At 33.7% G+C, this 27,914-nt stretch overlaps 1 protein-coding gene across 3 annotated transcripts in view; it reads right to left on the reverse strand.

Annotated features, from left to right (window-relative positions):
- Positions 1-27,914, reverse strand: part of LNPK (lunapark, ER junction formation factor) — an 83,384-nt gene that overhangs the window by 54,219 nt on the left and 1,251 nt on the right. For all 3 annotated transcript variants that reach the window (XM_004267341.3, XM_033423618.2, XM_033423620.2), the window contains exons 2-6: positions 23,339-23,428; positions 21,676-21,717; positions 20,708-20,895; positions 7,114-7,172; positions 217-257 (exon numbers count right to left, since the gene is read on the reverse strand). In XM_004267341.3, coding sequence (XP_004267389.1) covers positions 217-257; positions 7,114-7,172; positions 20,708-20,895; positions 21,676-21,717; positions 23,339-23,365 — 357 coding nt within the window. In that variant the 5' untranslated portion in view covers positions 23,366-23,428. The remainder of the gene's footprint in view (positions 1-216; positions 258-7,113; positions 7,173-20,707; positions 20,896-21,675; positions 21,718-23,338; positions 23,429-27,914) is intronic.

Genomic DNA, 27,914 nt, shown 5'->3' on the forward strand with positions numbered 1-27,914 from the left:
TTTTCCTGTCGATCATTATTAACTAGCAAAAATATTCATAACTTAGCTTCACCATTAAACTGTTATCTAAAAACATACTTGTTCCTTACTTAATGTTCCTTTCCTTAAGTAATGACTCTTAATGTAAGAGTCATTACTTACAACATATAAACATTAATTATTCAGTTCTGAATTTATTAGTTTTATATAAATTAACTTAAATAAAAGTTAACTTACTATTTTTTTCTTCTGGGATTTTAAATCATCCAATGCTTCATCTAGAAAACAAGATTTAAACCAAAACTAAATCAGATATTAAGATACTTAAGATACAAGAAAAAAAATCATGTCAAATGATATACATTAAGCAACTGCAAGAAAACAGTCTCATTTTAGAATTTCTCACAGATGTGTACAGACAGAAGTCATCTCAATTTTTACCCATATATATTTTATATGTTTGCTTATATTAGATATTACAAGCTCAGGAGTGGAAAAATGGACTTTACATAGAATAAAACACGTTTCCAAATTTTAAAAGATACATATTTTTTAAATGTTTTCAGAAATATTACTTTTTATTATTTCTCCTTCAACATCCCACCCACATTAATTTACAAAATTAAAACCAATTATTTTTTATACATTGGTAATAAAAATGTTCTCTTTATTTATGAATAAAGAAGTACATATTTTATTAAGTTATTTGATCTTCAAGATATTGAGCACTAATAAAGAAACCTTTGAAAATCTATAGCATTATATACCTGAAGAGGGACTTGGAAAGGAAGAGGATACTAATTACTTTTCAAAATTAAACTTTTCCAAGATTTGCCTGTTTAGTTAGGTTGCATTGGTGGAACATAAAGAATCATTTCAAAGGATATAATTTATGAATGTCAATATCTGCTTTACAAATTTATTTTAGATTTCTAGTTTTTCTCTAGAAATACTGAACTAGTATAAATAAGAATACTATTCCAGATGGAAAGAAGACTTATAACTTGATTTAAACATTTTACCAAATAGAATTCAAATAATTGTTCTTAATGTTTAATTAAATTTACAAATAAAATTATCTTTTCATGAAGTTCTGGAGTAGCAAACATCTGAATACCCAATTCAAATAATACTATTTACGTAAAAATCCAAAGAAATACAAACTTATGAAAAGATGATTTTACTATATATTTTTTTCAAAGTGTTCTAGCAGACTAATTACTGAAAGGGGAAAAAAACTGCTGACCTCTTTAAAGAGAATAGTCATCTTTAGTTAGATAAGACCAAGCCAAATATCTAACCTTTAATGCAGAGATCAGCAAACTTTTTCTATAAAGGGCCAGACACTAAATATTTTAGGCTTTATGGGCCAAAAGGCAAAATTAGGTGAGCACTTTTAAAGGAGTAAACAAATTTCCACAAAACTTTCATTGACATAATTCAAATATAATAATAATTGAGTTCAATTTTTTGTAACATAGGTCTACCAATGAAAAGAATGGAATCTGGAGGGGTAGGTGGGGGATAACATTTCACTTAATTGAGATTCAAAATTAGTGTCCCCCATCCTCAAAATTGATCACAAATGTCAATCTGTTAGTTTATCTGTAATGAGATTTCACACATTTTATTTTTGAAAATTTTTTTTCACAGATAGCTGCTGCTAAATATTGAAATCAATCCACAATCACATGATTTTAATTGAGCATATTCATTGTGTGAAAGGCATTTATAAAATTCTTTAGATTCTTCTCTTGATATTTGCCTTTTATCATGTCATTGCAAATTAATCACTTCCAGTTAAATGGATTTTGAAATACGGAAATTTCCTTTGTACTTGCATGAGGTCTGAAAAACACTGCTGGAATCGCAGTTTGAGCTCAGATAATGTATCTGCTGCAAATCGGGGTGGGAATGGAGATCTTGTTTCTTAACTTCTCATAGCACTTTTTAAAAAATTACCTTTCGTCATCAAAAGCAAATTGTTATTTGCTTTTCTAAATCACTTTATAGCAGTATAGGTTTCACATATAAGGACTGTTTTGTCTCGTACTCTTAGGTTGAATTCATTAAGAACCATTATCAAGTCTGCAGCAAAATCTAATTTCCAAAGCCAGTTCATTCATAATGGTTGAAGGTGGTTCTTCTCATTCAGAAACATTTTAGTCTTGGCTCTGAGCTCAAAACATCACAATAAAAGTTTACTACTACTACTAATCCATCCAACTGCTTGTATTTCTGATAAAAGTTCACATAATTGATGATGATTAAGTCCATTGCTGTTGAATAACACAGTGGATAACCACAGAATTTAAACACCTTACAGTTTCATGAGCTTTGTAAATTAATCCACTAAGCCTCTTTCTGCTTCACACATATTTTTACCACCAATAGTTGTAAATACATCTCAGTAGATTCCACTTCAGGTTGTACTAAATTAGTGTTTTTTCAACTTCTTTAAAAATATTCTCTCCCAGAGTGTTCTACACAGACTGTTCACAGAGGCTAATTCTTCAGTCATTTCAAGTTCAGTACTGACTTCTGAAATAAATTACAATTGAGCTGTTATCAGTAACATCTGTCAACTCATCAAGAGTCAATGACAGGGAATTCCCTGGCACTCCAGTGGTTAGGACTCGAGCACTTTCACTGTGGTGACCCGTGTTCAAGCCCTGGTCAGGGAACTAAGATCCTGCAAGCCTCGCAGCATGGCCAAAAAACAAAAAAAAAGAGCCAATGACAATCACTTTAAATAATTTTTTTTAAATGATCTTGTTTTTAAGTTAATTATGTTGCTTCCAGTGTTCTTAATTCTTCAAGCAATTGTTCTTGCTAAAAAGGCTACTAGCCAAGCAAGTATTTTCTCTAAACACATTTTTTCAGCTGCTGCAATTACACAATTTAATTAACTCACCATTGGTAAATAGCTTTCTTTGCTTCACAAATAAGCCACTCAGAAACTTACTTTGAAGTTCCATTTTCACTTTTTATTTTTATGAAGAAATCCTGCTATGATGAGATATTCCATTTAAAATTTTCTAGGGGCTTCCCTGGTGGCGCAGTGGTTGGGAGTCCGCCTGACAATGCAGGGGACACGGGTTCGTGCCCCGGTCCGGGAGGATCCCACATGCCGCGGAGCGGCTGGGCCCGTGAGCCATGGCCACTGAGCCTGCGCGTCCGGAGCCTGTGTGCCACAGCAGGAGAGGCCACAACAGTGAGAGGCCCGCATACCGCAAAAAAAAAAAAAAAAGTTCTAATTTTTCTAACATTGCTTTTCTGTGCATTGGGAGTATCATGATGAGTACTTAGCATGATAGTCAATGTATATTTGTATTCTTTTAGTACATTTATAATGGCATTGCATAATAAGCACAATGCTTTGTGGTTTGATAATAAAATAGTCCACAATTCATTGTGCCTTAAAAGTGCAACATTCAGGGCTTCCCTGGTGGCACAGTAGTTGAGAGTCCGCCTGCCGATGCAGGGGACACGTGTTCGTGCCCCGGTCTGGGAAGATCCCACATGCCGCAGAGCGGCTGGGCCCGTAAGCCATGGTCGCTGAGCCTGCGCATCCGGAGCCTGTGCTCCGCAACGGGAGAGGCCCGCGTACCGTTAAAAAAAAAAAAAAAAAGTGCAACATTCAAAGTCCAATTTTCTCTTCTTGTTTTTACATAATGAGTGTACACTGGTAATAATAAATAAAAGTCACAGTACAGCAATTATTACAAGTTATAACAGTGTCGCTGTGATTTGTTGTGCATCCTACAATAGGCTGAAATGTTGAGAGCACCATACAGTCTGTCACAACTACTCAATTCCGCCATTATTGAATGAAAGCAGCTACAGATAACGTATAAATGAATGGACGTCGCTGTGTTCCAATAAAACAGAAATGTGAACTTCATTCAAATTTAACATGTCACAAAATACTACTCTTTGAATTTTTTCAATAATTTAAAAATGTAAAAACCATTGTTAGTTAGCTCATGAGATGTACAAGGTGGTGCGCAGGACTTAGCTCACAGGCTGTAGTTTGCCAATCCTTACTTGAATCTATACTAGGTCCAACTTGTAAAACAAAGGAAATACAACTAACAGAGAACAAAAAGCAAGACATGATCAGTAGCTTCAGACTTAAAAAAAAATATATATATATATATACACGCACACACACATAAATATATATACATATGGTACCTAACTTTATGCTAAAAAGAAGTGTAAAACTGCAAGACAATCTCTTATGAAGTCTATTTTATCTACATACAATACCTATGCAAATGAATTCGTACAATTTTTTTAAATGAAAGGATCTGTAAAATAAAAATTTAAAGCAAAAAAACTCCTTTATATAATAAGCATGTCCTAATGTGCCTACTTGCAAGTCAAAATATTCACACATTTTCCTTAGAGAAGTGTTTCCAAGGGCTCTTTTAAAATAAATTTTCTTATATTTTTCACTATTTTGTTCGTTCCATGAGGTCCAAGATCATATTTGTTTTAAACTTCTTCCTGTCTTCCCGGCATCTACTATATTACTAAATATCACCGGAAACAATGCCATAAGCTTAATTTCTCTAATCTGATTAAAAGTATCAATATTTTTTAAAACCACAGCAAACATCATACTTAATGGTAAAAATTAAAAGCTTTTGCACCAAAATCAGGTGCTAGACAAAGATACCTGCTATTCCCACTTCAACTCAATATTATACTGGGTCCTAACCTATTAAACAAGGCAAGTAAAATTTTAAAGGCAAGAAAAATAAAAAATAATAGGAATTGGAAAAGAAAAATCAGTACCATCAGCCCACATGTATGTAACACTTTACAATTTTTATATGCTTTCACACATAATATTATCAGTTAAAACTCATAACAGTCTTGCCAAAACAAATATTTGTTTCTAGTTTATAAACTAGCAAACTGAGGTTCAGAGGACTTAACCTTATTTGTAGGACAAAAAGATGGCTAGTGTGGCTGGAGCAAAGGTGAAAAAAGGAGAGTGGAAAGAGATGAAGTTAGAGAAATAGACATAAGCCAGAAAGTTGGGGTTAAGGTCAGATTTTACTCTGGTTGCAATGGGAAGCCACTAGAAGAATTTAAGTAGGAGAGATACAAGATCTGATTTATACCTTAAAAATAGACTAGTTAGGAAACCACTGCAATAGTGCCAGCAACAGATGATGATGAATTAGATGACCTGAATTAGAATTGTAGCAGTAGTAAAGAAAGTTATAAGTGGTCATATTCAAGATAATTTTGGAGGTAAAAATGAGAGAACTTTGAAGGGGAGGGAGAAATGCATTGTAAATTAAAGGGAATACGGAGTCAGGATGGGATTTTTCCCCCAGATGATTGTATTGAGACAGGATTATATGCCAAATAGGGACAAGCCAATACAAATAATACAATACAATACAATACAGATAATGCAAAAGAGATGCAGGTAGGGATAACTATAAGAGCAAAGTTCATGAAATGGTCAGAGTATCTAGAATCCAGAGCATAAATGAAAGGCTTAGCCAGAGATGGGATCAAGGTCGGTCTTCCAAATTACCATGATGGATGACAGCATACTGAGTAACAGATGGGGCAAACTCTATGTTTTTGGTGGTGGAGATAGCGCTCACCTGTTTACATCTATTTTCTTCATGAAGTGAGACTATCAGGTCAGAGTGGCCCGGTAGATTTTGTGAAGTTTTGATTATTTGTGGCTTCTGAATTTTTATTTGGTTGGTTGGCTTTATTTTGGTTTGGTTTGGTTTTGGTTTTGGGGTTTTGGTATGGTGGTGGGTATTAGTGATTTGAGGAGAAATACAGTGTCAAATAATACTCTCAAAGAGAAAAAAGTAAATTTACTAGGGAACTATAATAGGGTTGTGTAGCAGTGTTGAGTGTACATTTGGTATTTGCAATCATAGATTTAAAGTGAGTCTAGTCAGCATGTTGTATGATTTTCCTCTAACAAATTTAGTTTTCCTGATGCAGATATAGACTAAGCACATAAATGTTTTTAACCAGGATATGGTTTCTCCAGTCACAGATTAAGCATATAACTGTATTTAAACAAGGTATGGTTTGCCAGACAAGCAGAATGGGAAAGAGAGGCAAAGGAGTCAAGGGTGTCTAAAAGGGATGGTCATTGGTCTAGATCACAGAAGCTTAACTGGGTCAAAGATAAGTTATACATGAGGAGGGCAGTTTGAAAGTCATGTATCTGTGTGAACCTTATTTGGATCCTGAGTCAAACAAACAAAATATTTTTTAAAGCAAATGACATTTGTAAGATAACTGGAAATTTATTATTTTTATATTTAATATTTTATAATTTTAAGAATTCTTTTTTAAGTATAATAATGTACATTGTTTACACATTTTTTAAGTATATTATGGATAGATATATCTGGGATATACTTCAAAATAACAGAGATGGAGAAGTGGGTGGGGGTAAAAATTAAATAAGATTGACCAGGAGTTGATGATTGTTTAGGTTGTGTGATAGGTAATAGAAGTGTTCATTATACTATTCAGTCTACTTTTGTATATGCTTGAAATATTCTATAATGAAAAGTTAAAACAAGAAAAAAAAAATCACATGTAAAGTTCATTTAAAATGAAATTTGCATATCTTGGGTTAATTATAACTCATAGTTTTAAGACCTGAATGTCTTTAAAATCTGCACATACACAGAATACAGGAAAATTGTCATAATTTACATACATATTGTATTTACATACAATAAAAACAAAAGCCTAGGGGCTGTGAGCCTGAAGAGAATGATGCAATTAATAGAATAAATCAAAAGATGTTTAACTATATTTTATTCCATAACATGTTTTCTATAAAGATAATTTAATAAATATAATTTCTCTTCATTTAAAGAAATGAATTGTTTTATGTATTGTGTAAAAAAAAAGTTCTAAATGGACAAGACAGAAATAACACAACTGAAAAACAGAACCAGTTTGATCATTCATAACCTTTCTTATACTTTACAGTAAACAGCTCTTCAATATTTACCACGTTGTCATTTCAATATACCATTTCACAACCTGTTATTCAATTACAAACTAATGCACCATAAGATGGGTTTTTTAATGTATTTATAAAAACTTCAAAATTAAACTTACTATTTCTTTCTGTTCTCTTGGAAAAGAAGAAAATAAGCACCGTTCTTATGCTCCAGATGCTATAGAACAAGCAAAATTCAAAAACAAAAACCATCATTAGGATACATGAATTAGAAGCCACATAAAATGAAAACAAACACACATTTCCAATTAGAGTTAGGGACATTGTATCCCTTTGTATTTTGAAAAGCAAAAAGCACTCCTTTCTTTCAGAATCCACCAGAAGTTTACCTGTGCTTTCAAAGGAGGAGTTCTCAATCTAAAATCCATGGACCTCCTGAGGGTCCCTCCAAATTGTGAAATTGCCTTTGTGTGCATAAGTGCATTTCTCTGGAGACACCATTACCCTCATCATTCTCAAAGGAGTCTATGAATCCTCCAAAAGATTAAGAACAAATTAAAAAATTCCTTCTTACTAGGTAAGCATCAACTCTAAAACTTTATCTATTCCCATACGTTAGGGAAAAACATGTTTTACAAATCCAAACCATTATACAAATGTAAGTTGCTACTCCTTCCCTGTTATTTTTTTTTTTTTGCGGTACGTGGGCCTCTCACTGTTGTGGCCTCTCCCGTTGCGAAGCACAGGCTCCGGACACGCAGGCTCAGCCGCCATGGCTCACAGGCCCAGCCGCTCCGCAGCATGTGGGATCTTCCCGGACCGGGGCACGAACCCGTGTCCCCTGCATCGGCAGACGGACTCTCAACCACTGCGCCACCAGGGAAGCCCTTTCCCTGTTATTAATATTAGAGGGATCTTCTCTACTAAATAGGATAAGCTATCTGGAGAAAAAATAAAATCTTACCATCAAGTAAATAACTGATAAGTAAATTTAGCTAAACATTGCCTTTCAAAGATTTTATGAAGGTAATTCTTTAGGCCTTGCATTAGTAAGTCGTCAAATGATACTAAAAGAATTAAAAGAAAATCAAAGAATGATCCTAATCACAAACTTGTCCAGGTCATCTCTTAAATTCAATGTAAATAAAACAAAAATCCCTTCTCCATAGAGCATGGCCGAATAAGTATACAAACATTATCCATCATTTTATAAAAGAAATACATTGTATCTAAATGCAAATTCAGATAATAGGTATGAAAATTAGTTCTTCACTCTGAAATATATCATTGCCATTCTTAGGAATTAGCCTGCAAGGTCATCACCAGTGAACCCTGTCTCCTGGTATTCATAACTTTATGTAGTTCTCTCTCACCAGTGTTGGTCTGTGTGACCAATAGCATGTCACTTCAAGATTAGGTTATAAAAATATGCAGTTTCCATCTCAGGCCTCTTCTTCCGCTTGCTTTCTTTCTCTCTCTTGGATTACTCGCTCTGAGAGAAGCTGCTATGACATGAGGACATTCAGGGAACTCCATAGAAAAGCCCATTTGGTGAGGAACCGAGGTCTCTGGCAAACAGCCAGTGAGGAGCTGATGCCTGCCAACAACTGCATGTGTGAGCTTAGAAGTAAATTCTCCAGCCTTAGGTAAGCCTTGAGATGACTATAGGTGCAGCCAATAGCTTAACTGCAATTTACATATGAAAAAAGACCCTGGGCCAGAACCATCAGCTAAGCTGCTCCCATATTCTGTCCCTGAAGAACTGTGAGAGAGAATAAACATTTGTTGTTTTAAGCTACTAAGCTCTGGGGCAACTTGTTATATAGCAATAGATAACTTGCACATGTTTTGGGGGTTGTTTGTTTGTTTATTTATTTATTTTTGGCTGCATTGGGTCTTCGTTGCTGCACGCGGGCTTTCTCTAGTTGCGGTGAGTGGGGGTTACTCTTTGTTGTGGTGCACGGGCTTCTCATTGCAGTGGCTCCTCTTGCTGTGGAGCACAGGCTCTAGGCACACGGGCTTCAGTAGTTGTGGTGCATGGACTCAGTAGTTGTGGCTCATGGGTTCTAGAGTGCAGGCTCAGTAGTTGTGGCGCACAGGCTTAGTTGCTCCTTGGCATGTGGGATCTTCCTGGACCAGGGCTCCAACCCATGTCCCCTGCATTGGCAGGCGGGTTCTTAACCATTGCGCCACCAGTGAAGCCCCTACATGTTTTTACATGGTGATGATTTATTTTTATGATATGAAAATACCAAAATAACCAGTACCAGATTCCTACATGTTACTTGGACAACTATCTAAGCACTAAAAAAAAGACACTGGGTATTGTCCTTATCAAGGGAAGGGAGATGAGAAAAGAGGTTAAACATACAGCTCACAACCCTAAATGATCCTTCAACAGTAGAAAAGTCCCATAATATTTCCCCATTGCAAGCCCCCTGAAACAGTGGCAAGCTGAGAGAGATGATTTAGGAAAAAAAGTATAGGGAAAGAAAACTGAGAACACAAGAGAAGGAGTTGCAGAGATAATGACTAAAATTCTGAAGAAAATCAGTAAATTTTCTTAAATGGTATATTTTTTTAAAGCATATATAATTTTCAAAGTGTAAAAAGTACGAGAATGGAAATATACTCCCTTACTTCACAATAAAACTCACTAACTTCCCTTTGTGGACAACAAATTCTTCTTTTGGTTTTTATCAGAACTACTGGTGGAGAAAATGAGCTATCAAATAATACACATTTCTAAGTGTCAAGCCTTGAAAAGGTAGAATATAATAGAGTTAGTTATTCCTTAAGGCTAAATTAAATGAAATTCTTTTACATAATTCTTTAAAATAAAATTTAGGAAAAGAATTAAAGTACTTCAGGAATATGTGTTCTACTTATCCCAACAAAGATGTTGCTCTCCCAATAATTAAATATAATTTATGAAAATACAGCAACATGTTTTGTGAAGATATTAAAGATATTACTATTGACTCCTACTTTGAGAATACTGGCATAATCTCCATTTCCCCCTTCTCTTCGTAGAAATCATCCAAACAGCAAGGAGACAAAAACAAAAACACAAATCCCTTTTCTGATAAAATTAAGATAAGCTAAAACTCAACCCTCAAAATATGTGGAAGTGTTCTCCAAAACAATGGAGATCATGCAGGGGCTCAAAAGAGTAAAAGCAGAGAAGGAAAACTGCTTATCTCACTAAAAGGTAGGAAGATAAACTTCTCAAAGTGTAAAGCCTAAAACGCATGTTTATTACAGTGAGAATAAGATACACATGCTACAGGCAGAAACTGCTAAGTTTGGTTCCAACAATGAAACAGAAAAGGCAGGGCTTAAAGAGAAATCACTCAGAAATGCCCTATTTACAAAGAATATTCTGTTTCTATGGCAGCAGGGGAGAAAAGTTTTGTACTATGAAAAATTTTATACACAGTTGCCTAACCCTGTTGGCTGGAGAAGGATAAAAGCTGAACAAACTAACATACTAAATCCTGGATCGTAAGGAAAATTCTAGATAGCCTAAATGTAGGAAGACTTGCCTCTATACTCTCACATAAACCTCTTACAAATAACTGGGCCAAAGCAAAGTAAACATACCACATAGCTAGAGATTTTCTATTTAAGGTATAAAAACCAAAAGCAAAATAGAAAATTAGTTTCAAAACTTAGACCAACATCTTTCACCTCAATGAACGTAAATGAGCTAAACTCACTAGAGCAAAAGAAAAAGACTTTCAGACTGGATCAGAAAATAAAAACCAACCCTATAATGTAAACTGACACCTAAAACTGTTTTTGAAGGTTGAAAATAAAACAATGGGCAAAAAATATAGTAGGCAAATACACACAAAATAAAGGTTGTGATCTTAATATGCCACAAGACTGAATTCAAGACTACACCCGCACCAAAAAAAGCTTTAAACTAGAAAAAGAAGGTCATTTTATAGTATTAGAAAGGATGCAGTTTCTTTCCAGCAAATAGAGCTGGAGCAACTGCACATCCACAGGCAGAAGAAATAAAGAAAGAGAGAGAGGGAGGGAGGGAGGGAGAGAGAGAGAGAGAGAGAGAGGGAGAGAGGGAGGGAAGGAGGGAGGAAGAAAGGAAGGAAGGAAGGAAGGAAGGAAGGAAGGAAGGAAGGAAGGAAGGAAGGAAGGAAGGATGGATCTCAATGTGAACCTCACATATTATATAAAAAATTGGCTCAAAATGGCTTATGAACTTAAATGTAAAATGTTAGAAGGAAAAAAGCATAGCAAAAAACAAAGAAGAAAGTCTTCAGGACCTATAGATACAGAGAGAATTCTTAACAACAAAAGCACAATCCATAAAAGGAAAAATTTAAATAATAAATTTGGCTCTGTGAAAAACCCTTTATAAGGATGAAAACCCAAATTACAGACTGAAAAAAAATATCTGCAAACCATATATCCAGCAAAGAACTTGTATCTACAATATATAAAGAACTCTCAAAACTCAACAGTAAAAAGACTAATTATCCAATTAGAAAATTAGACAGCAGACCTGAACAGACATTTCAATGAAGAAAAGATACAGATGGAAAATAAGCACATGAAAAGATGTTCAGCATCACAGCCATCAGGGAAATGTAAATTAAAACCACAATGAGTTATCAATACACACCTATCAGAATGATCAAATCACAAAATAGTGATAATACCAAATGTTGCCAAGGATGCAGAGAAACAAGATCACTCAAACATCACTAGTGGAAATATAAAATGGTACCTCTACTCTGAAAAAAGGTTTAGCAGTTTCTTATAAAAATAAACATGTACTTACAAGCGCCTCAGAAATTACACTCTTGGGCATATACCCCAGAGAAATAAAAACTTACATTCAGACAAAAACCTGTACACAAATATTCATGGCAGTCTCATTTGTTAGAGTCAGAAACTGGAAACCATCCTAATGTCCTTTAACAGGTGTGTGCCTAAACAAACTGTGCTACATTAATGCCATGAAATACTACTCAGCAATAAAAAGTAATTACTGTTACACTTAACATCTTGGATGTATCTCAAGAATATGCTGAGTTTAAAAAGCCAACTTCAAAAGGTTACATACTATGTGATCCCATTTTATAACATTCTTGAAATAAAATTATAGAGATGGAAAACAGATGGGGTGGAAGGGGTTAGGAATGGGGCATGTGGAAGAGGGTTGGTATGACTGCAAAGGGGTAGCAAAAAGGAACTCTGTGAACAATTCTGGATCTAAATTGTGGGGTACTTACATGAAGCTACACATATGATAAAACTGCATAGAAATATAAAACACATACACACAAATGAGTGTATGTAAAACTAGTGAAATCTGAATATGCTCTATGAATTGAACCAGTGTCTATTTCCTGTTGTGATATTTAACTGTAGTCATGCAAGATGTTACCACTGGGGAAGGCTAGGTGAAGGGTACACAGGACCTGCTTGTACATCTGTTTTTTCCAATTTCCTGTGAATCTATAATTATTTCAAGATAAAAAGTATTTTTTAAAGGATGTGCCTACAATGAAGATATTACAAGAATATTTACTCATCAAATAGAAAAGCGTAACATTCATAAAGCAAAACTAAAGGAAATATAGGGAGAAGTAGAAATACACTGTTATTAGGATACAGAAGACCTATATAACACAGTAAGGTAGTTTACAATGATAATATTAAACTCTGAAAAATATATATATATATATATATCTTCAAGTGTTCATGAAACACAGCAACTGATCAAATAGCATGCCACCAAAACAGGTCTCAATAAAACCAAAGAAGGAGAAATATTATTAAACAACATTCTCTGAAAGCGATATAATAAAACTAGAAATAGTAACTAAGCCAAAAAAACAAACATACAAACACACATTGCCACCTGGAAATAACTCTTAGATTATAAAAACTTAAAAAAAAAACTTTTAAAAAATGTAATGAAGTTTTAAAAATAACCAAAGTAAATACATATCACTACCTATCAAGACCTGTGGGATAAAACTAAAGCAGTCAGAAAAATACCATGGCCTCAAATACATGTGTGGTGTATTGTGTTAAGAAATAAGAATGAAAATAAATACATTAAAGCATCCATTTTGAGTTACAAGAATAAAGTAAGCCTATGGAAAAAAAAAAGAAGTAATTTTTTAAGCTGGTTCTTTGGAAGAAACAGCTAATAAAAACAATCAGAAAAGAATTACAAATATACAAAATAAGAAATAATAAGGAAGCAATAATCATAGCTACAAAGAAAATTTTAAAAATCAATGAGACAATGATTACTGCTATTACAACACTATGCAAATACACTTTAAAACTGTAGAATGGTTAACAAAACTAACCTTGGAAGAGAGAGAAAGCCTAAAAAATGAACTGCTATTGAATTTTAGAAGTTAAGAGCTATCCTCTATAAAAAACACCAAGCCCAAAAGATTTCAAATGGAATACTACTAAACCTGTAAAGGACAGATAATGCTAGTACTATTTAAACTGTTCCAGAGCATTAAAAAAGAAAGGAAAGCTTCCTGATGTTCTTATAAAATGACTACAACTAAGAAAGTAGAAATTTTCCTAGAATTCAAGATTCAACATTTGATTTCAATATTTAATATAATCTATCATTATCAAGAGACGTAAGATGAAAAATCACATGGCTATCTCCATAGATGATGAAACAGCATTTAACAAAATTCAACAATCTTTCTTGATTTAAAAAAAAAACTAAATAAAATATAAATAGCTAGAAGATTCCTCAACATAAAATATATCTGTCTCAATCCAAAGTCAGGATAATGCCCAATGGGGAAACATTAGAAGCATTCCCAAGGAACAAGTTAAGGATGTTGACTATTTTCTCTGTAACTTAACATTGTCCTGAAAGTATTAGCCAATACAATTACCAAAGAGGAAAAAAAAATCTGAAAGGAGTCAAAATATCTGAAAGGAGGTGGTAAAATTATTGCTATTTACAAATAATATGATTGCATACTTAGAAACTCTCAAAGAATCAACTAAAAAACTTACTAGAAACAATAAGACAATTATCATAGTTGAATACAAAACTAGTATAGAAAATCGATAAGTTCATACATACTATCAGTTCTAAGACATACTAAATACCCTAACTCACATTCATGTAATCATTCCTGTTGTTCTTTTCTGAATGAAACTGATGCTATGTGAAATGTAAGTACAGCATGAATTTCTGTTAAATATTATCCAGTGACTTGCACTATAAAATTATAAAGGTGTTCTAACAGGAATAACTGGAGCCTCAATAAAACAGAATCATACTTTAGATTCAGTAAACATTTTAAATCCTTAATACTAAGTGTTTTTACTGTACTAAAGTTAAAAATGCTAAAAGTTAAAATGTAGCAGAATACCTAAAACTCAATCAATATAATAAAACCTTCCTCACTTTTACTAAAGGATTAACATTCCATAAACCTCTGATGATTTTTCACCAACCTTCATATAAAAAGGAATTTTTACTTATTTCGTCCTTTCTGCCAAATTTAAGTGCTTTCTTTCCAACAACTATACAAGCCCAATCCAATTTATTGAAATGTTTTTAAGATGAGACTTAACAATATATAAAGCTAAAAATGAAAAGATTACAGGTCTCAATATTTATAACTATGTTGACAATTTTGTCAGTTTATTTAACCATCAAAGGCTTTAGGGAGAATTACCGTCACATTTAGACAAGTAACAATGATTTATTTTGGTATAAGGAACAAGCTTTATGTATTTATTTTTATTATTTGGGTGGAGGAGAGATATAACTCAATACTGTTTTCCCCCAATGATTTGAAATGCTATCTTTATCATACATAAAAACCATATATAATAAAAATTCCTTTTGGGATTTATTTCTGGATTCTTGTATCTCTTCCTTTGGTCTGTGTCTCTATTTAGACACTATCAAACTTTTAATTAATGAAGTTTTACAATGCATTTGATGCCTGGTAGACCTCTGCTTCTCATTCCGCTCCTTTTTTAGACTTTTCAAGACTATTCTTATGTGCTTATTTTTCCATTAAAAATTATGGAATAAGTGTGCCAAGATTTTTAAAGTATTGTTAGTATTTTTATTGTGATCACACATTTTTAGATTAATTTAGGGAGAACTCATCTCAGAATAGGATTTGTCTTCCCATCCAAGAATAGGATTTGTCTCTTAATTATGTCTCAGTACATAATTTTTTAAGTACAGAATTATATCAAGTGAATATCTATATTTTAATATGAATATTATAAAAGGGATGCTTGCAAAATGATTTTCTTACCTACAAAAACTAAGAGTAAATATTACCTTGAGTAAATATCAAGAGATGTTCAGATATCTTCTCCTTTAAGAGCCAACTATAGTTGATGGGAGATACTTTGTATTTATAAGAGTGCCATGAAACAAACTTTTAACTTTCCTGAAAAGGCTACAAATTATGTCTGTTAGCTGCCTAGCTGGATTGAGGAAATATATACCACAAACTGGTTGGGAGGAGGGGAAGTGGGAAGGAGGCATTCCCTGACAGTCCAGTGGTTAAGACTCTGCCTTCCAATGAAGGGGGCCCAGGTTCAATCCCTGGTTGGGAACTAAGATCCCACATGCTGCGTAGTGCAGAAAAAAAAAAAAAAATTGTATAAAGTCAAAGCTCTAACCTCAAACGGCTTTCAATTCAAGTAGAAAAGCAAGAAAACAAAAAACAGGAGGAAGGATACAGGAGACAAAACCACCTTCCTCAGTTCCTTTGCTTAAATTTTTTCCCCTCAAATCTCATTTTAAGAGGAAAACACACATACACACGGAAAGAAAATATGGCCAAACCCTCTGGGAAGGTTAACATTTTATGCTAATTGGTCTCTGAAATGACCTTATAGAGAATGGAATTTCTAGAAAGTTATTATTTGTAAGAATAAGGTATCCAGGAATAAAAGTTTGTAAGATTGCTTGCAGAGTCAGTTAAGGGTAGAGACAAAGTCTATGGTTGTTCCTTCTTAGAAAATGAGCCAACTCCCAAGATAATGCCTATCTGCCAGCATAATGCAGAAATACAAAAATTTAATGTAAACCAAACCTTCCCTCACTATGGAGCACAATCTTAATAATTCCTATGAAATCAGTTCACCATAATTTCAGTTTCAGTAACAGCTGAAAAGATCAGAGAGATATAAATATATTATCAAATCTGAAAAGCAGAAAACCAATAGACTGGAATCTCACCAAGTTCCTCCCTATTACATCCTAAAAAGAAGACAAAATAAAATCTCAAATCTTCTCAGGTATTGATATTCTACCAAAAAAGATAATTTGGGAATAGTTATGATTAGGCAATATATGCTCAGTCCTGAATCCATGACCTCTCTGCCAGTAAAAGCATTTGGGAAACTGGGAATGCAGAGACAACAGTCGCTTTTTGTCATTGTCAGGTAGATTTCTAAACTTTATAATTAATGTAGACAGTGATGAGTAAAGCAATACCTTTTCTTGCTCCTTCTGCCTCCATTTCTTTAAGCAAACCCTGGTCTAGACATCAAAACTTTGTTTCCAAAGAAAAAAGGTCCAGGGGTAAGCTTGAGCGAGAGCTCATATTACACACAAAAGGCAATGTCCTGTGTTAAGTCTTCTTTCTGTTCACCACAACATCCACTCTCATGTTGTTGTATTCTATTTCATGCTTTTTTGATTGTAATCAATCAGAAGGACAATTCTATTCTTTGTTGGATAACTGGTCTATGCTTCCAAAAGTGAACAACAGCTCACTGAAATAGAAACTGCAGCAGTTGAGAACCAGGTCACAGATGTGAATGAGACAAAGTGAGAAATGGCTCTGAAGCTTAACAAGCCAAGAAATACTAGATGCAGGTGATGCAGAACAGGCAGAAGGACACAGTAAGGATAACAAAGCTTCACACTCAAAAGAGTGGAAAGATCAAACTGAAGAAATAAAAAACATTTTTAAAGAAACTAAGTTTTTTTACTTTTTTTTTTTTTTTTTGCGGTACACGGGCCTCTCACTGCTGTGGCCTCTCCCGTTGCGGAGCACAGGCTCCGGACGCGCAGGCTCAGCGGCCATGGCTCACGGGCCCAGCCGCTCCGCGGCATGTGGGATCTTCCCGGATCAGGGCACGAACCCGTGTACCCTGCATCGGCAGGCGGACTCTCAACCACTGCGCCACCAGGGAAGCCCCAGTTTTTTATACTTTTAAAAACAATTAGTATATGATTTATGTGCAAAAAAACAAACAAAAAAAATCTTCTGAGTCACAATAGCCAATCACAATCTGTGCTTAGGCATTAGAATTAGCACAGAGAGTTCCCTGTCAGGTATTCTTTTACAACTAGATTAAAATCTTCTATAATCAGAAAATCAATTTTTATATGGAAATGGATGTCAAATGGAGTTTTTTTAAGTATTTAAAGACATTTAAATCAACTAAACATCTCACACTTATTCCCTTTCTAAATTTTTCTCCCTTCTTTTCATAAAAAAAAAAATAGAAGGTTAACAAGGGAAAGGGGCTCTGCATTATGAAATCTGAGACTACACCTGGGATAAGAAGCATTCCAAAAGATTTCAAAAGAGAAGAAACATTTTTTAAATGGCAGAGACAATTATTTTGTAATATGCATGTACTTGATTTTTGGCTCTTTACCTACATACAAAGTTAAAATTGTATCAGCACCAGGAGTTCCTAAAGACTAAACCAAAAATGTTTACTATAGTAGTCCCAATGAAAAAGATCCTACCCCACCCACCAATGTCAAACCAAAAAACCTAAGCATCACCCTGATTCCTGCTTTTCCCTTACCTTCCATTTCCTCCCATCAAGTTGTCTCAGTTTTACTTCCAAAATATTTCCAAATCATCTGTTCATCTCTTCTGCCACTGGGCAGTCCAATCCGTCTTCATTTTTTATTAAACTTCTACAACAGCCTCCTAGCTGATCTCCCGGTTTCTATTCTTGTCCTCCTCTTACTCCATCTCCATAAAACATCACACATGATCTTCTTAGATCTCATCATGCCATTCTTCTACTAAAACCTTTACACTCTGTCCATTTCACCCAAAATAAAATTCAGACTCCTCTCTGTGACCCTCCATGACCTAGATTGTGCAAGCTCACCTTGCATCACTCTTCCTCTCCATCACACACTCCAGATATACCTATGTTTTTGACCCTCGTGTAAGTCACGCTCTCTCCTACTTCACAGACTTTGCATTTTCCATTCTTTCTTCTTGGAATTTTTTTTTTTTTAATTTGAAGAACACACTGATGGAAAAAATTCTAACAATACCAAAAAAAAGCATGTGGAAAGAAACGACTACTTAAAATTCCAACACCTGAGAAAATTACCATTATTATTTTGAGGATAATCCTTTCCTATATCTCTCTATGGATATATGTGCTATTACACACTGTACATATAAATACTCTTCCATATATTCCAACTCTTTCCATACTGGTTCTTTCTCATACTTTAGTTCTCAATTCAAATACCTCCTCAAAAGAGGCCTTCCAGGACCATCCTAAAGCATCCTATTCTTCTCTATCACATCACCTGTTCATTTTCTTCATTGCACTTATCTCTCTCTAAATTAACTATGTTTGTTTACTTGTCTCGTTTTTTGTCTGTCCAATCCCAACTGAATGTAAGCTCCCTACTTTCTCAATCACAACAGGCTAGCCCAAAACCTAACACATTGCAGGTACCAAATATTTACTGAATGAACAGATGATGGCTTTGACTAATATTTATAAGCTGCCAAATCCTAAATTTATATCTCCCATTCAAATTTCTCTCCTGAGCTTCAGTCATACTTAACCATCCCACTTGGCAGCTCTATCTGGATAGACCATAGGTATTTTGGTCTCAGTGGGTCAACTACCTGCTCCTCCTCATGTTGTTCCCTATTTAGATGAATGATGCTACCATCAACCAAATTTCCCAAGCCATGAACTTGAATTTTATCCTTGACGCAATTCTTCCTCTTCACCCCACATTTAACCAATCACCAAGAGCCTCTCCATATTACCTCAATTCTACCTCTTAAATCTCTTCAACCCATCCACTTCATTCAGCCCATCTGTTTCTCTTCAATGCTGCTACCACCACTCAAGTGCAAATCACCATCAATCGTTTCTCCCCTAGACAACTACAATAACCTTCTAACTTGCTGCTCCGGATCCATTCTTACTCCCCTCTAATTTATTCTCCATGCTGTAGCCTCAGTGGTATCTTCAAGATAATGATATGATCATGTCATACTCCTTAAAAATCTTCAGTGGCTTCCCACTATTCTTAGATTAAAACCTAAAATCCTTATCATGGACTATAAGGCCCACAAGAAATATCCTTCGTCTAACTATCCAGACTTTTCTCCATAATCCAGTCTTTGGCCTTCTTTCAATTCTTTAAACCTACCATGCTCTATCCTCCTTCAGAGTCTTCAAATATGCTCTTCCTTCTGCCTAAAACACTACCTACCATGTCACACCACCCTTGCTACATATAACTCATCCTTCAGGTCTCAAACTCAAAAACCACTTCCTCAGGAAGACTGTGGTAGGCAGAATTCTAAAGATATCCCCCTCTCTCTCCCCAAGATTTCCATTCTCTGGTTATATTATCAAACAGTAATCTAGGTACTACTATGGAGGGACTTTGCAGATATAATTACTACTCAGTTGATTTTAAGATAGGCAGATTAACCTAGATTATCCTGGTGGGTCTAATACCATCAGTTAAGCCCTTAAAAACAGAGGTTTCTCTCAGCCAAGGGCAAAATAGGAAATCAGAGAGATACAGCAGAAGTCAGCCAACACCCTGTTTGAGCCTGGAAGCAGATTCTCCGCCCCCAGAGACTCCAGGCCAGCTAATAACTATGATTTAAGCCTGCAAGACCCTAAGCAAAAAACCCAGTCAAACTACCTGGACTTCTGACCTACACACCTGTGATATAATAAATGGGTGTTAAGTCACTAAATTTGTGGCAACAGTAGTAAAGAATACAAAGGCCCTTCCCTGACTCCCATGTCCACTCCAGACTGTGTTAAGGACCCATTATAATATTCATTATACTTATTACTTAATTTCATGTATGCAGTCTAAGATCTACAGTCAAAGGTTCTGTATTTTTGTGTACCATACACCATTATAATCCAACATGCACACAATTGGTACCTATAAATGTTTGTTGATTGAATGAACAAATTTTTCATTCAACTTTCTCTCAAAATTCGCAATCATTCTAATCTCAATTCACACCTCCTGTAAAGTGCTGTATTACAAAATATTTCTGTAGTAAGGGTCAATTGCTTTATAGCAGTTACTAAAAAGAGGGGAAGGGTGGGATGAATGGAATACATTCAACATGGGGCAGATGTTCTTTTTGTTTTACAAGTCCTTCCTCACTTGCCACTACCCACAATCTGAAATGCCTACTCCATGCCCAATACTCCTAGGGAGCATGAACATGTGTTAGAGAATCACAAAAGATTACCATACAGAGCCATTATTACTAATGTCACTGGGTCATATTCTTCAAGTATGTTGGATTATAAATAAAGGTTTAAAACAATTGTTCTACTTTTTAAAGAAACAGTTTTCAAACTGCAAAAAATGCAAATTTATTCACTCTGCAACATTATTATTTCATAATAAAAAGAAACTGACTATATTAAAACTATCTAGTCAGGAAGAGGAAAAGTCAACAAAAAGAACATTTTACTTACATTAATGGGAAAGCAAAAAATGGGAGTGTCATGGCAAGTCTTGCTGTAAATTCATCGGGAAGGTACCATAAGTATACAATTAAACATGTAAACAGATAGAGAATTGAAGAGTAGAGAATTAATCTTCCAACCCATAATTTTTGTAATCTCTGATTTTTTTCCCTAAATTCTTCCAATGCTTGAATTTCCTGTGAAGAGAAAGTTATTATGTATTATTAAATCAAATTCATAAAGAAATTAAAATGGTAAAAAAAATTTTACATGAGAGGTTATAAAGAACTCTTAAAAATTCAATGAAACATAATACCTTAATATTTTAAACAGAACATAATATGAAAAAGAAAATTAAAAATGAAGTTAAAACATATGAAAAATGTCTATTATGATTTGACAAATCTTTTTTAAATTAAAAATTAAGATATTTAAAAATAATGTTTGATAACCTATCAAATTAGCAAAGATCAGAGGTATAAAATTGGCATCAATAGTCTTTGTTAAGTCAAACAAGTAATAATTCTCCCTGTATAAGGCCTAAAAAAAAAACTCTGACTATAAAAAGAATTAATAAAAATTGAAACAGTGACCCATACTAGATTCTTTCAATCCATTCATCACTCTCAATATTCTCAAAGAATAACCATTTTTTTATGATAGAAAGTATAAAAAGCTGTGAAGTTTGCAAACTGATACAAATAGTTGCAGACTATTTTATAATCTACTTTGTCCTATCTGTAACATTGATTTACACCATGCTGTAGATCAAATTTCATTCTAACATTCACTATTACCTGACACAGACTTCTTAGGTCACTGATAGACTTTGGATTTTAACATTGAAGTTCTCAGGCTTACTCTATTATCACCTCTAAATTCCCATACCAGATCTAGTCTCCAAAGTAATATGTACTCAAATAATATTTATGTAACACCTAAAATGAATTAAAACACCCCAGAGCCAAAGAACATACCTTATCTATATTTTCCAGAACCTCTACAGTTGAAGGTTTTGTCTGTTATAGAAACAGAAATAAGAGACAGCATTAAAACCTGTTATCGCTAACTCAGAAACACTTTGACTTATATAATCATACAAGAACATTTTAATCCAAAATTAAGTTTTTTCAATGTTATTAAGCAATATGTATTCCTGTCTTTTTACAAATGAGATTTAGACTTAAATAAAAATTATAACTATGAACAAAATTACACAAGACTAAAGAAATAAGATGTACCTACTTAACTTAAATTTTTAGTCCTAGAAGTACTTTCAACTCTGATAGCTCAATTTTTACCATCCTTAACCAACCCCAATAAAACATACTTTTACTAAGAGAAAATCTGTTTAAATTTTCCTCCAAGAAAAATTTTCTTAGATATGATTATTCAAAAGAATTCTATTAAGTTATTATAAATTATTAATTCTATTAAATTATTATAATTATAAATTCTATTTAAAAATTCAAGACTAAATATGGTCTGATTTACTATTGCTAAAAGTTCACTTAGGACTCTGGAGGTCGAAAATCAATAGGCTACCTTCATTCTGAATTCCTAAAGTACTTTTCTGAATATCAGATTTTTAAAGGGCATCTAAGAATACTTCACTATTGCAGAGCTTGTTTGTCAAAGATATTTTTTATATCACTTAGAATAAAAACCAGCCAAAATGCCTCATACAACATTTGAAAAAAGTAATTACCAGTTATATACTCAACCATCTAAGAGGGTAGTGATTATCAATTCATTGTAGGGCCAACAGGAGTTGTTAATATTAGGTTGAACCATATGCAATTGTTGTTTATGTAGTCAAAACTGGCAGTTTCATATGGTTCAACCTAACAAGAAAGACAAAGGAAGAATAGATAAACTTGATTCTCAGGCAGAACTTTAATAAGGTTTTAAAGGGGGGTGGAGGGTGTCAATGTAATGCCAATCCAAAACAAAGCATCTCCAGCAATAGGTCAAAAACTAAATTGTGTACCAAGTATTGCTAGACTCCATTGTTATGGTAAAAAGGAGTCAAAAAATAAGCAAAGTAGTTGTCCTAGACTACATTACCTCCTCTTATATTAGAGAAGAGCATTGACCAGAATATTTTATATTTTACAGCTCTAAATTTGAGATACTTCCTCTAAAGACTTAGCCAATAAAATCAAACTATATTTTTAATTTTGTTTAACCTATTAATTCCTAAAAGTATACCTAGTGTGACTTTAGTAAATATTTGTGACAAGCTTTAAGCAAAAAGATATAGCCTATAAAAACATAAATATTGTATAGAATACTTAATTTCAACTATCTTTCAAGTAAGATTGAAATTTAGGCAGTATGAAAACAAGAAAAGATAACCATTTGTACACAAATGTATAAACAGAGAAATAAAAATAATTCATAGGTCAACGTGAAATAATTCTGTTAAACAGAGACATCAGACACCTATATAGCAAGTAGAACCATTAAAGTCCAAATAAAAAAATAACTCATAAGAGAAGAAAGAAAAAAAATTAAATAGAGTTAGGGATAATATTAAACCACTACTCAAGTCTACACCACAAAGGAGACCCTTACAAATAGCTTTATGTGACACTTTTATATTAGACTAAGAACTGGCTGTAAAGAAAAGTAACTTACCCTCCATCGAGAAAATAATCCACCCATTTTTTTATTTGTAGAAACTGGGCACAATGATAAATATCATCAGTTGTCCAAAGGAATTCACAGCTAGAAATAAAGCAATTATTTTTAAAATTTAAGTTAAATATACAGCATATTCACTATAAAATTTAGATGTTGCAATACTACCCAAAAATACTATAAAATATTAATTTATTTGGACTCCACTTATGTGGAATTTTAATTCAAACAGTCTTGCAGACAGCCCACCTTTTAAAAATTCCTTTCTTCCAAGCCAAAACATATTTAAAAGTGAAAATAAAGCTGGAAAGACTTTTTAAGTAGCAAGGCGTTTTAAAAGTGTATATTCATACCACTTTGCAATTTTCTGTTCCTTAAAGTAGGTCCCCTATATTGTTCTTCTAAGAAAAATTCTGCTGTACTACATTTCTATCATTCAGCTGTCTCCCAACTAAACTAGTTATTTGGAATTAGGGGTGCTCTACAATGTTTAGAATAATATCACCTTACAATAATAGAAAACCAACAGGATTTTGAGTAAGAAAATAAGGGTTATAAGGTTACCTGTGACAGTGAGCATATCATTTAATGTTTCTGAGCCATAATTTTCTTTTCTGTATATTAAAGTTAATAATACTACCACTTTTCACAGGATAGCCTTTATTATTACCATTTTACAGACAAGAAAATTAAGTGGAAAGAAGTTTAGTGATTCACCCAATAGCTCAGAAGAAACATTACCCAAAGCCACTCTATCTTCAGACTTCCGGTCTGTTCACTACCGTTCAACACCCAAATAAACATTTCTTTCTGAAATTGTGTCTACGTCCCTCAAGTTAAACTGTCATGTCAGCTAGCTGTATCTCATATCCCCTTTTTTTAGTTGTTTTTCTATGACTCTCAAATGTATTAAATATTACCATACATATAAAAATGTATCAGCCATATTATATCCTAAATCAATTTACCAGTCAATAGTTATATAATTTTTAATTCTTTTAAACTGAAATAGTGAAAGTATATTTTCAAACTTACATAGTTTTACCAGGTTACAGTTATATACTACCAATGTATAAAACTGCTTCATTTCCACCTAAAAAAAGTTAGGCCATAATTCTTACATTTTTTTAAACTCATAAATGTAATCACAAAATAATGCCAGTACAAAGTAAGTACATTCACTCTGCAATACTATTTTTAGGTTGGAATTAGCATCAGGCATGCCTATCTTGACTTTCTTGGTTAGAGAAGTAACAAAAAGTCTAATTATGAAACACACAAAGTGATTTTTACCAACAGAAATACCTATAATCTGTACTGAAAACTTCTGAAGTTTATAAATGTAATCAATGTTATAAGCCACATTTAAGTTGCAATCTAAATATTATTAATCCTTCAATAGTAAATCGGTATTCAAATTTCTAAAGTGTGGTTGTAGGAAATCCAGGAACTTTAATGAATAAAAGTATAAATTTCTGAGTTAAGACATTAAATAGATCTTAAAACCTTAAGATGCTAAAAATCACCAAGAAAGGTGGCTGGGAAGGGAAGATTCAGATGAACCACTTAACTTGTATATTTTCTTTTTTTTTTTTTTCCTGTATGCGGGCCTCTCACTGTTGTGGCCTCTCCCATTGCGGAGCAGAGGCTCCGGACACGCAGGCTCAGCGGCCATGGCCCACGGGCCCAGCCGCTCCGCGGCATGTGGGATCTTCCCGGACCGGGGCACGAACCCGTGTCCCCTGCATCGGCAGGCGGACTCTCAACCACTGCGCCACCAGGGAAGCCCTGTATATTCTCAAAGTATACATTATCCCATGTATACGATGAATGCATGTGCTATACACCACTATGTATGGTGTATAGCACAGTGTTTTGTACACAACTGACCTACACATTTTGGTTTGAAACAGTTTATAGCTATCACAAATCAGAATTTTTAATATTTGAAAGTAATGACAACAATAATATCATTTAAACACTTGGTAAGGACTTAATCTTCTAGCAGGCCCTAAAACAAATGCTTTTCATGAATTTTATCATTTAGATACTACCATCACTCTATTTTACAAATGGCAAAGCTGAGTCTACAGAAGTGAAGTAATTTGCTAAGTTCCCAAAGACAGTAAGTAACAGAGCCAGACCCAGTATTTTAGTTTTGATTTTTTAAAAAGCAACAAGTTAGCGGTAGTGGCTTAAGAGATACAAACTACTATGTATAAAACAAATAAGTTACAAGGATATATTGTACAGCACAGGGAATATAGCCAACATTTATAACTATAAATGGAGTATAATCTTTAAAAATTGTAAATCACTATGTTATACACCTGAAACTTATATGATATTGTAAATCAATTACAGCTCAATAAAAAAGGCAAAAAAAAGCAACAAGTTACTTCTAATAACTCAAAATCAGAAATTAAGTCTTTCTGTAGATTAGATTGGAATATTTATATATAAAACATATAAAAGCACCTCAGACATTCTCAAATAGCTGGTAAACAGAGCTACTGAAGTGGAAAGTCATAAACATAAGACACAGGGTTAGTACAGTTTATCATGTAGCCCAATTCCTTCATTTGCTTAAATCTGAATGCTTAAATCTGCATGGAAGAGAAGCTAAATGACATGCCAAAGTCATGCAGGTCCAGCTAGGGGCAGAACTGGTGCTAGAAGTCTGCAAGTACTGCCTCTACTTGTTTACTGCATGTCACTTTTAAAATTCATGTAATATGAAATGTATGCATAATATTACAATTAATACCAACTTTGACATCAATTATTTGCTTGGAGAATTGTTTTGATGTTAATGAAACAAATTACATAAGATCCCTGCAGCAGAGAACTGTGCTTCTAAATTTGTCCTCTAGAACAACACACTATGGTAATAGTCATTAAATGCCATATTCATCCTTTCAGGTTCATAATCAAAAAGCCAATCAACCCTCATTGTCCCAACTTTATCAAATTCTGGTATTTGTTAGGGACGCCTGATTTACTATAATACACATGTATAAGTAGTACTTTCCAACAGATACGAAAGCATAACAAAATTAAATAAATCAACTATTTCTCTACAACTTTAATTTCATACCTCTTCTATTTCCAAACACTTTTTCCCTCCTTGCCACCTGAACATCTTAACTCCAATTCCTGTGGCCCATTACTATGAAACCTTGGGCAAATAAATAAATTAACCTCTCAGTTACTCATTATCTTCATCTGCAAAAGAGCGATAGTTAAGAACCCTCTCAAATGTTGAAAAGCTTAAACAACATAATGTATTCTAAAGTACTTACAACAGTGCCTGACACATACTAATTTCTCGATACAAATGGTTGTTTTTACTGCTGTGGTTGCTGCCCTTTTCTAGTCCATCTCTGCTTCCTTTCAACACATGGAAAATACATGGGAATCAAATAACTAGCATTTCTTTCTGAAGCATAAATCAATTTGCTTGCTCTTGAGTGGACAGATGTTCAATCTCAAGTGGCCTGTTCCAAGAAATCTTCCGTGAACGTGTATAAAGAGTCTCTTTCCACTCTGCTATCACTATGGGACCTGACATGACCTTAAGAGCTGGGTGCATCTAATGTGTTTTTCACTAAATAATAACACCCACCATATTATTTGAATGTTTTCTATTAACTGCTATTCACACTCAGGTTTAGGTGTCAGAATTTGAAATCTTGGGATGTGTTATTCTTAAATTTTGAGCTTACTTCAAGTCATATTGAAATAATGGAATAAAAAAGGTCTTGATTCAAAATATGACTCAACCACATACTAGCTACGTGATCTTGTATAAACTAAACTCTCTAAGCCTCAGTTCAGCATTTGTAAAGCGGTGAAAATATCTACATCTACACTTCACAGAATTGTTGCATGAGTTAAATGAAATTATATATCACTTGGTAATGAAATAAGTGTATAATAAATTATAGACATTATTACTACTATTACCAGAAAGCACATGTAGTACGGCAATACTTCTCATATGGAACACATTTCTTTCTAACTTCTTATAAAGAAACTGTTTCATAATTTTAAAATTGGAAAATAAAGTTAGTTTGTATTTTAACTGAAATTGTATTGCTCTCATTTTCTCCAGTATAAAAAATAAAACAAAATACTCTGAAGACTCTTACATTAAAATAAACTTTAACAGCAAAGGAAGTTTAGTTTTATGTTTATCAAGTTCCAAACTTAAGTAGAAACTATTGTCACCATCAACAGTACCTCTATAACACACTGGACAATTCAATTTGAGATTAAAAGAGTTTGTTCTATAACTCTAACTTTCAAATATCCTAACAGAAAAGACAATTCTGAAATATCCCAAACTACCACATTTATTGCTCAAAAATAAAATTACTGAAAAGAAGTACATCTCTAAAAGCACTTTTATTATACAATGATTAAGTTCTGGTCTTCATGGTAAGTCAATGCTCATTCTGAACTAAATACTACCAAAAAATGACTATTTGATTGTAAAGATTTCTCCTATAAATCATACCTGTTGTAAGCCATATAATTTCTTCCTTTTTTTATTCTTTCAAGTTAATAATAT

This window comes from Orcinus orca, chromosome 7, assembly GCF_937001465.1.
Source record: "Orcinus orca chromosome 7, mOrcOrc1.1, whole genome shotgun sequence".
Taxonomy (NCBI): Eukaryota; Metazoa; Chordata; class Mammalia; order Artiodactyla; family Delphinidae; genus Orcinus; species Orcinus orca.